We start from the raw sequence: 11527 nt of genomic DNA on the forward strand, positions 1-11527 counted from the left end.
CGGGTCCTCCTTCCTCCCGTGTTCGAAAATGTGGACCACATTCACCCTTTTCCAGTCCTCTGGCACCTTGCCAGAGCACCACGAGTGCTTGTAAAGTGTGGCAGGGGTCCCTCAATGTCCTCTGCTAATTCCCTCAGCACTCTGGGGTGGAGATCGTCAGGACCTGCTGATTTGAACATGTCCAGTCCCACCAGAAGTTCCCTAACTAGGTCCTCTCTAACCCTGGGCCTGGCAGTGCCTCCCCTGGTACCATCGGGCATCCCAGTGGGGAGGATGACTTGGTCCATGCTCAGAAAAATGGAGCCAAAGAAATTGTTAAATAAGTTAGGATTGTCATTTGGTGAGAGCACCAGATTTTAAGCATATCCTGCAGAGGCCCCACATTACCCAGAACCTTCTTTTACCCCCTATGTATTTAAAAAAGGATTTCATGTTATCCTTGATCCGGGTCACTAGGCCCAGTTCCATCTCCACCTTGGCCTTTCTCACAGCCCCCCTACAATCCCAAGCAGTGGAAATATAGTCCTCCCTGGTGATGGCCCCTCCCTTCCATTGGATGTGTGCCTCGTTTTTAGCTTTGAGACATTCCTGGGTGCTTTTGGTGAGCCATGGGGGCTTTTGAGCACTCTTGCCCCTTTGATCCATGTTGGGATTGCCACCCTTTGGGCTTGGAGGATCGTCTCATTATGGAACAATCACTCCTCTTGCACTCCCAACTCCCCACCCCTCTGGGACCTCAGTGCCTCCCTGACTAGTCTCCTTAGCTCAATGAAATCCATCCTCCTGAAGTCCAGGGCTGCTGTTTTGCTGCAGGCCTTTGCCACCCTGCACTGGATGGTGAATTCAAATAGGCAATGATCACTATCACCCAGGTGATCGAGCACCTGCAGTCCTCTCACCAGATCATTGCTTGTTGCCAGGACCAGGTCTCACAAGGCATTTCCCTTGGTGGCACTGTGCACCTCCTGAGTTAGATGGAGGTCCTGTAACATGGCTAGGAACCTACGTGAGCTTCCATCAAGCTATGGACAATACTAAGACGTCCATCAAGAAACAAGTGCCCAGGGATGCTTTCAAGATTTCTCTCAAGTATGCCCCTGAGGGCAGTCCAGGACATATCTGGCACAGCTTTTGCACCATATAACATTTTTCAGAGTAATGTGCATGTGCAGAGTAGGCATATGCAGAGTAGGAGCCAGGGGGCTGGGCGTGTTTCTCTGGAGTGGTCTCAGGATCACTGTGGAAGCAGTACTGACATGGATGTGTGTTCTCATGCAGCCTTTGTCTGCTAAGGCTCCAATACAAGAAAACATTTAGGCTTGTTCTTAAGACCATCCCTATTCAGCACAGCACTTATACACCTAACCTTTGGCACATATTTCCATGGACTTCCGCAAGACTTAAAGTAGGCACATACCTAAACCTAGCACATGCTTAAGTGCTGTAATGAGTATGGATACACTGCTGAACAAGGGTCTTGCTGAAAACTACTGGAAGCAGGAGCCATCTTTTCCTTGATGTCTTGTACACCAGTGTCACTTTACACCACAAACATATCATAAAAATCTCATGTTTAGTTTAAAATATAGTTTGTTCTTAAAATAAAGGTAAATTCCATAACCTGCATCCTCAAAACACAGCATCACTTATTCAGCACTGTAAAAATCAGCCATTGTCAAGAGGCATGACTTTTGTCACATGTTATGAGTCACTGGCAAGTGTAAATTTAATAAAGAAGTCCATACAGGGTAAGGGTTGAAGAGTCCATGCCCTTACAGGCTACATAAGACTGAGGCCAAGATGTCTTTAGGTCCAAGATTTCATACAATAACAGATAAAAATCAGAAGCCGAATCAACCCCTGGTGCAGAGGTGTAGCAAGTATTTTCTGTTTCTGGGCAACAGGTGGTGGTGGTGGTAGATTATGCTGACTACTGGACAGTGGAGGGGGAGCAGAGCAGGGAGCAGAGGGGCTATAGTCTTTTCTGGCAGCACTCTCTCCACTTAGGCAGCAGCAGAGACTCAGGCATCTGAGGGACTCCTGGGGAGACATGGGCCATATTGGTGTCCCACTTACCCCATCTTAGTTTCACTACTGCCCTAGTTACTCCATTGACTTGTTTTTATATTGTTTTTTATGTTAGCCCTTTAACCAAAAACAAGCAACAGATTTTGAGAAAGGGAAGTTGAGCATTCATATGACAAAATGAGCCCACCATTATGCACCTACATCTGTATGTGTAATGATGATAATTGTACAAATAAATGAAGTATTTGTACATGACTGAACTATTAGGACCATGATTCAGCAAATTACTTAAGCATTTAGTTACTGCTTTACATTTAAGTTGCCAATATTTTGGTAGTATGTGTTATTTTGAACTGAATCTCCATACTGTAGTTATGAAAGAAAATATTTGCAGATTAAAAGATAATTTCTCTTTTCACATGTTCTGCTAAAAGTCACAGTCACAAAAGGTTACATGCTTTAGGGATCATGACACTAGGAAAAGAGCCAAAAGTATATTCCACATGCATTATATGCATACACTATTCATAAAAATCCACTGTCAAAAGAGTTCAATTCAAATAAGCATTCATTTTTTAACTTGGTTTTTAAGAAGGATTACAAGTGAATTTGGTACTCATGAAAACAAAAAGCTGGTAGCATTACTGGATTTGTATGTGCAAACTTGGCATTTGGACATCATAATTCTAGGATCAAGTTTTCTACAGATGGTCTCACACAGACTTTCCGGTGCCAGGCTGCTGGAAATTGGTAAGAAAGTTAGTTCAGTTTTAGTTCTGCATTTTGATTTGTATATTAACATGACATCTATATTTGTAAACCACATGGCTGGATTTGCTTGTGTGTACAAAAGCATGGATATAAACTTTGAGGCTAGGGACAGAAATTACACATAAGTCAGTATAAGTGATCAGAAACTGGTTCAAATCTATAACACAACAGAAGTTCAATGCACATAAACCACTTTCAAAATGGCCCAAAACGATTTAAGATAAACCTGGATGGATATAGCATCAGACTTAAATGATTTAGGTTAAGCTGATTTATTGAACTTCTGTCTAAGGTTCCCTCCAGATTCAAGTTACCTTATAGTCCCCCAGCATCCCAGGTTGCTTTGTACCTCTCCCATAAACCCTCCGTCGCAGAGTGGGCAGGCTAGCCTTCTTCCAAACTGTCTGCTCCAGCCAAGCAGGGAAGCATGCTCTAGCACCCTCTGGCTTTTGGCCTAGGCTACTTCAGGCATATGGCTGCATTTTCAGAATAAAAAGTAAATGTGTGTTCACTCGCTTATTGATTCAATCTACACAGTTTAGGCTAATCTGCAGAGATTGAATCAATTCAGCCTCCGGCTTTTTGACAGTCTGTGCTTAGCCTGGAAGTTACTTTGAGGTCATGTGAAAAGTGTCCTTGAGTGTACTGATAAATCTTGGTCAAAAAAGATGAAAATCATATAAAAACAAAGCAGTAAAACATTTACCTGCGGACAACAGGAATCCGTAAAAACATTGCAACAGTTTGCAAGCACTCTGCTGGGAGCAAGAGGGAGATAGGGAAGAGGAAGAGGAGTCAGGTACTAGGCACCAGATCCTGTTCCTGGAAAGTAAGTGAGCCAGGGCTTGCTGAGTGTTTGTTTGGTGGGTGTGTGTTTCGGCATATGCTGTGAGCAGCAGGGAGTGCTGCTAGCTGACTGCCTGCTGGGTGATTGCTGCCTGTGTCTGACAAAAGCCATAACAAGAGGACAGAGCCAGTGCAGGCCCAGGAAGGTTTAAAGAAGACTTCCTGAGTGACAAGGGACAGCAACAAGCCCAGGTCACAAGCAGTTTGCCACCCATTTCTTGAAAGGGAAGCCTTTAAAGTAAATTATTTCTTTAACTTAGTAAAGACATAACTAACCTTGATATTCATCATAAGTAGTCAAAACTCAGCACTTTGATCAATAATTAAGTCTCTTGTTTAATTAGGGACTAGAGCAAGTGGGGAATTCACTAGAGAGTTTGCCTGGAAACTCTCTCTCTCACCTTCCTTCACTGTAAGCTTGGTGAGAGGAAGCAGATTATCAGGGAAAAGGGGACCTTTCAGGACTAAGGAGCAGCTTACAGGGGAGTTTGCTAGGGAAGGTCTGCTTGGAGAGAGGGGCAGAAAGAGACAGGCAGTGGCTTTAAGAGACCCAGAAAAATGGCTGGAGGACCTCACAATGCTAGACTCACTGCCACTTCCTCTGCTTGCACCTCTGAAGTATCTCTCCAGGCAGGATTGCCCACTGTCAAGGCATCCACCCAGGTCCTGTTTGGGTACTGTGGAAACTGAAGCTTGCAGGTTCCTTCCAGTGACAGCCAGATGAGGGAGTGCCTCCTGGTGTAAGCTTCGTGGAGCAGACAAAAGAACCACAGGAGGTGGTGGTGAGGCCCTGAAGTATCCACTACCATGAGGAGTTCATCAGTTTGATACTGGAGAAAACTTCTAGGACTGCAGAAGCACTGCCAGGGACAGCGCTGGAGAAGGAAGAGAATACGGACTCCCAGGAAGTTGGAAGCTGGTGACCTCTGGCAGCAAGCAGAAGTCTTCATCTCCACCTGCAGTGGTTTTCCTGGAAAACAGATATGAAGCCCTAGCTACAGATGAAAATGAGCATATTCTGTCAGCAGAAGACACCAGGCCAGTACTCCCCCAAGCTGGGAGGATCAGAACCACTGCCACAAAAAGGAAGCGATGAGTGGCAGTGGTTGGAGACTCCCTTCTGCAGGGGACAGAGACATCCATTTGTTGGCCTGACCTGTTGGCTCAGGAGGTCTGATACTTGCCAGGAGCCGAGATTTGGGATGTCATGGAGGAATTACTGGGACTTATCTGTCCCTCTGACTACTACCCTATGCTTATCATCCATGTGGGCACCAATGATACTGCCAGGGGGAACCCTGAGTAGAGCAACAATTGACTACAGGCCTCTGGGTGCAAGAATGAAGGGGACAGGGGCTTGGGTGGTGCTCTCCTTGATCCTTCTGGTCAAGAAGGCAGGAGTACATGTATCCTGTAGATCTATGTATGGATATGCAGAAGGTATCACCAGCAGCGCTTTGTTTTTTTTGACCATGGGATGCTGTTCCAAGAAAGATTGCTAGGTAGAGACATAATCCACCTGACAAAGAAAAGGAAGAGCATCTTTCCAGACAGGCTCACTAACCTGGTGAGGAGGGTTTTAAACTAGACTTACCAAGGGATGGAAACCAAATCCCTGAGGTAAGCTGAGGAGTGGGTGACTTTGGGGATACATAAGCAGAAGAGGGCAATAAGGGAAGCACTTTTTCATTCTTCCTGAGAAAGCAGAGTAATTGGCTAGTTACCTCAGATGTCTGTACATGAATACACAGAGCCTGGAAAATAATCAGGAAGAGTTGGAAATCTTCACACAGTCACAGAACTATTATCTCATTGGAATAACAGAGACTTGGTGGGATAGCATGACTGGAGCACTATCATGGATGGGTATAAACTGTTCAGAAAGGACAAGCAGAGAAGAGGAGGAGGAGTTTTGCTTTATGTAAAAGAGCTGTATGATTGCTCAGAGCTCCAGTATCAAACTGAAAGTCAGGGTTAGGGTTAGAAGGGAGAGCAACACAGGTGCTATTGTGGTGGGTGTCTGCTACAGACCACCAGAATAGGAGGATGAGGTAGATGAGGCCTCTTCAGACAGTGGAAGTTTCCAAATCACAGGCCCCAGTTCTCATGGGGGACTTCAGTCATCCTGACATCTGCTGGGAGAGCAATACACCAGTGCGCAGGCAATCCAGGAAGTTTTTGGAGAGTGTTGGGGACAACTTCCTGGAGCAAATGTTGGAGAAACCAACTAGAGGCTGTCCTTGCAAACAGGGAAGAACTGGTGGGGAACGCAGAAGTGGATCACAGTTCGGGCAGCAGCAACCACAAGATGACTGAGTTCATGGTCCTGAGGAAAGGAAGGAAGGAGAGCAGCAGAGTAAGGATCCTGGACTTTAGAAAAGCAGAATTTGAGTCACTCAGGGAACTGATAAGCAGGCCAGCCTGAGGGGGAAATGAGTCCAGGAGAACTGGCTGTGCTTTAAAGAAATCTTATAGAGGGAGCAGGAATTAACCACCCTGATGAACAGGAACACTAGCAAACATGGCAAAAGACCATCTTGGCTTAGCAGGAAACTCTTCAGTGAGCTAAAACACAAAAAGAAAGGTTACAAGAGGTTGAAACTTGGACAAACAACTACGGAGGAGTATAAGACTATTGCTCGGGCATGCAGGGGTGAAATCAGGAAGGTCAAAGCACTATTGAAGTTGCAGCTAGCAAGGGAAGTGAAAGGTAACAAAAAGGGTTTCTACAAGTACATCAGCAACAAGAGGAAGATCAAGGAAAGTGTGGGTCCCTTATTGACTGGAGAGGCAATCTAGTGACAGATAATGTGGAAAAGGCTGAAGTACGCAATGCTTTTTTATCTCTGTCTTCACAGGCCAGGTAAGCCACCAGACTAATGCACCTGGCAGCACAGTTCAAGGAGGAGGTAAGCAGCCAACAGTGGCAAAAGAACAGGTTAGAAACGGTTCAGAAAAGCTGGATGTGCCCAAGGCTATGGGACCAGGTGTGATGCACCTGTGGGTGATGAAGGAGCTGGCCAATATGGAAGTCATTGGAAGTTAATGGAGCCACTGGCCATTATTTTTTAAAACTCATGGTGGTTAAGAGAGGTGCTGGATGACTGGAAAAAGGTACATATAAGGCTCATGTTGAATAGAGGCAAGCAGGAGGATATGGGAAACTACAGATTGGTCAGCCTCACCTCAGTCCCTGGAAAAATCATGGAGCAGATACTCAAGGAATATATTTCAAAGCACTTGGAGAAGGTGAATAGGAGCAGTCAGCATGGATTCACCATGGACTAGTCATATCTGACCAACCTGAATGCCTTCTGTGACAAGATGACTGGCTCTGGGGATGCAAGGAGAGCAGTGGATGTGATATACCTTGACTTTAGGAAGGATTTTGATACGTCTCCCACAGCAATCTTGCAGGCAAGCTAAGGAACTATGGGTTGGATAAATGTAAGGTGGATAGAAGACTAGCTAGATTGTCAGGCTCAAAAATAGTATTCAATGGCCTGATTACTTGATTAATGGTAGCTGGTATCAAGTGGAATGCCCCAGGGGTTGGTCCTGGGGTTAGTTTTGTTCACTATCTTCATAAGTGACCTGGAAGATGGTATGGATTGCAACCCCAGTAAGTTTGCAGATGACACCAAACTGGGGAAAGCAGTAGATACACCGGATGGTACAGCTAGGATTCAGAGAGACCTTGACAAATTGGAGGGTTGGACCAAAAGAAATCTCATGAGGTTCAATAAGGACAAGTATGAAGTCCTATACTTAGGACAGAACAATCCCATGCACTGCTACAGGCTTGGAACTAACTGGCTAAGCAGCAGCTCTGTAGAAAAGGACCTGGACAATATGCTAAATATAAGCCTACAGCGTGCCCTTGTTGCAAAGAAAACTAACAGCATACTGGGCTGCATTAGTAGAAATGTAACCAGGAAATCGAGGAAAGTGACTATTTCCCTCTATTCAGTACTAGTGAAGCCACATCAGGAGTACTTTTTCCAGTGTTTGGCACCCTACTACAGAAAGGATGTGGACAAATTGGAGAGAGTCCGGTGAAGGGCAACAAAAATGGATGGGACCTGGGGCACATAACTTAGGAGGAGAGGCTGAGAGAACTGGGCTTATGTAGTCTGAACAAGAGAAGACTGAGGGGATTTAATAGCAGCCCTCAGGTACCTGAAAGGTGGTTCCAAAGAGGATGGAGCTAGACTGTTCTCAGCAGTGGCAGATGACAGAACAAGGAGCAATCGTCTCAAGCTGCAGCAAGGAAAAAATTAAGTAAAATATTAGGAAAATGTTTTTTACTAGGAGGGTAATATAGCACTGGAACAGGCTACTCAGAGAGGTTGTGGACTCTCCAACCACGACATTTTTTAAGACCCAGCTTGACAAAGTTTTGGCTAGAATGATCTAACTGGGGACGGTCCTGCTTTGAGCAGGGTGTTGGACTAGATGACCTCCTGAGGTCCCTTCCAACCCTCTAAGATTCAATATTCTAATAACTACAGACAGGTAAGTATTCCTCTACTGATTCACAAAAAATTACCCCTAAGCTGAGGACTGCTTCCTGTGCTGGAGAGCTTCTTTTGCAAGAGACATGGATTTTATTCTCTTGGTCTGATGGAGGAAGGTCTGAGACCCCAGCAGAGTCTTCTTCCCATTATGTCAAAGTGAGTGAATGAAGAGCCTATCTTTTATTCCCTCTCCAAGGCTGTTTGAAGGTACATAGGGGAAGAAAAAGGTCTGTGTGATTCCCTAGTTGAGTTTGGCTTAAAATAATGGCGTACAATAAATCAATTAATAACAGTCACATTCATTTTGTCTGTTGTCTTGTTTCTAAGTCTTTAGCCCTCACAAGCTTCAAGTTTTCGAGCTTTTCTCCACAACTGTAAAAGCTAGGAACTTATTAGTGCTTTGTGAATCCTCCAATATTTACTGTGTTCCATAAAGCCTCTGCTTCCTAAGTCAAGTTGTTTTTTGAGCCACCCCAGTTTTTATACAAAAAAAATGAGAGCTGGCAACTGCTTTCCCAGATGCTTGTAGAAAAGATTTAGATTAGGACTGTCTGATGTCTCAGCAACTGAGGGCTGCAGCAGAGGGGTCCAAACAGCATGGGAGCTATGTGCCCCCTCAGGTTGAACACAATACATGTATGGGTGGGAAATAGATATAGGATGGTGTGTTCCCCCATCCCACTGCACCATGTGCTGCCTTACTCTGCTGCACTGCATGATGCAGTGCCCCACCTCATCTACAGCTCCCTGCAGGCACAGCACTGCAAGAGCACATCAGGCTGCCGGCTCACCTGACATTGCAAACTGCTCCATGCCACCCCACGCTGCCCAACACAGATAAGTCAAGCAGCAGCAGAAGTGGGAGGGAGGGGGAGTCCCAAGACCCTGGCTGCTGCTGCAGCCAGAGGAAGAAGCAGTGGTGGCCACTAGGGGCCTTGTGTGGATCCCTTGCAGGCTGCACGTGGCTTGTGGGCCACGAGTTAAACAGCCCTGATCTAGATGCTGCTTCCATTCTCAAGGTTAAGGGATATATAAAAATCTTGGAACTGACACCCCCACTCCATCCTAATGCCTGAGAAGGGCATACAAGTGAAGACACTAGTTGTTCTTCTGGCCATGATCCATAGGGCCTTCTTCTAATCAATTAGTGATGGGTCAGGAACATCACAGCACTATAAAGAAATAAACAGTACTAGCTGCTTTGGAACCCAGGGGAGCAGTGACAGTAACTGAATAAGCTGAAGGTAAATAGGAGTGAATTAAAATGGAAGAAAGATGGGATAGATGGATGATTTTCAGGACAGTGTGTGAGACAGAGAACAAGAACAAATAAAGACAGAATAGTTAAGAGGGACAGATCCTCAGCTGCATAGCTTCATTGACTTCAACTGACAAAATAATTTATTTGATGTCCTTTAAAAAACACTTATGTTCTTACCTACAATTTCAGCCAGAAGCAGAGAAGCATCTGTGTGAATTGTTCCAAAGTAACATGCTGTAGTTGTGCCATTTTTTAGTGTTCTTCTCTATAAAAAGAATTCTAAATTTTAGTCACATCGCCAGAATGACAGAACATATGATCAGTAGATTTAATTTGTAATATGGTTCTGCTAGGTTTTGCAATAATTGTAATGACTGTAGATGAAAAGGAAAGCCAACATGCAAAAAATTTATAACAGGTTATTATTAATGGATTTAAAAGGAAAATTATTCAGATGAATGTTCTGTGAACAGAATGGGCAAAGGTCTGTGCTATATCAGGGAAAGCCTTTTCAAGATCCAAGGTTAACCCAATTAAAGTTATGTCAAATTTACACCAAAGATTTCTACCAACTGAAACAGGTGTTGCCTTATGTCTAACTTTAGTACAATTTAGAAGTATAAACCTCTGCACCTGTGAATGATTTCTTAGGTTGACAAAGCCTGGGATTTTCTGAGTAAAAAATGGTTTACATTATACTCTTTATAATACTTTTTAAAATCTAAAATTAGTCTTAACAAAATATTTAGGGTCTCTTAAAGGTAGGGAGCCTTAAAGTAACATATAGATCAGTTTTTCCTAGGGCTCATTAAAAAGGGAAGTAACTTTCCAAGCTAAGTAATAAATACCACATTGACAACACTATTCTGAACCACAAAGCCACAGTAGAAGCAAAAATCTTTTTTTTTCAGTCTAAGGTAATTAACTAGATAATGTTGTTAATTTAGTTTTCTTAGTCAAATGGTAATTGATAGCAGTCTATAAAGCTGGTATCCTGTGTCTTAAAGTGGCAAAACTCAGATATTTTAGAGGAAAGTACAAGAACCAGAGTGAGGTAAATAACTAATCTTTGAATTTGCAACTAAACCAAAAAAAGGTTCAAAAAAATTTAGAATAGAGCCAAAATAAAAGAATAAGTTTTCTTATTGCAGTTAAAGGCTTAAAAATTAATTTAATGTCAAAATAAATGTTCCTTTTCATGTTACTATTTTAGAAACAACTTTAATTAAGTTTGGCCTCCAAATTTTATTTCAGTAAAAAATGGAGATGTTTTATTTTAAAAAGTCAAAATAAAATATTTGGACTTTTCCATATTTTAATTGTTTTTTTCCTTAAAATGTTTTTCTTAATTTGACCCTAGTTCACAAATACTTTAGTGCCTGAAAGCTGTATTTTTGGCAAATAAGCTCTCATGTGAAAAAATTCACTTGAATTTGTAGATACGGTTTCATCTCACTCCTACTGCAGGTTTCACTTTGATATCTAGCAGTCAAGTGATAAATAAACCTTGCATTTGACCTGGTCCTGACCTGGCTCAAAACAGCTATGGCATAGCGGCACAGTGATTTATAGGCTTGTGCAAATAGGAAAGTATTAGATTTGGATTCAGATTTGGCCAATTCAGAGGGCAGTAATTCGATTAGGAGATTCAGATGAATCAGCTTGGAAGATTTGGCGCTGATTCAAAGAGATTCGGTGATTTGGATCGGCTGGGAAGAGGCAGGCACAGTAGGGCAGCTGCAGGTTCTCCCATGGCTCCTCTGGCTGTGCCTGCCTCCCCTGGGGCAGGGGGAGCCACGGGGGAAGTCCCCATGACTGCCCTGCCGGTCCCGGCACTTAAAAAAAAGCCCTGTACTCATCGGCTGCAGCAGCGGTGACCGAGGCCTCTGGGCACTCATGGTACAGTCCCCCTGTGCAGCGCAGGGCAGCAGGGGGCAGCGGGGATTGCCCCCCTGCCTGGTGCCCATGCGGCAGCTGCCCCATGGCACAGGTGCAGTGCAACTTAGCAGGGCACTGTGCACTGTCTGGGAGCTGGGGCCACTGGGGCTAAACGGTGCCAGGTTCCAGCTGACACATGAAGCTGCCCCAGCTCCCAGACAGCACA

The 11527-nt window shown here is 44.2% G+C and overlaps 1 protein-coding gene across 1 annotated transcript in view; it reads right to left on the reverse strand.

The window, feature by feature from the left end:
- GDA (guanine deaminase) overlaps positions 1-11527 on the reverse strand; it is a 101061-nt gene that overhangs the window by 29504 nt on the left and 60030 nt on the right. The window contains exon 4 of the mRNA XM_019517463.1: positions 9601-9688. Within this exon, the coding sequence (XP_019373008.1) occupies positions 9601-9688 (88 nt within the window). The remainder of the gene's footprint in view (positions 1-9600; positions 9689-11527) is intronic.

This window comes from Gavialis gangeticus, unplaced genomic scaffold (genome assembly GCF_001723915.1).
Source record: "Gavialis gangeticus isolate Ggan-Ray unplaced genomic scaffold, GavGan_comp1, whole genome shotgun sequence".
NCBI classification, from domain to species: Eukaryota; Metazoa; Chordata; order Crocodylia; family Gavialidae; genus Gavialis; species Gavialis gangeticus.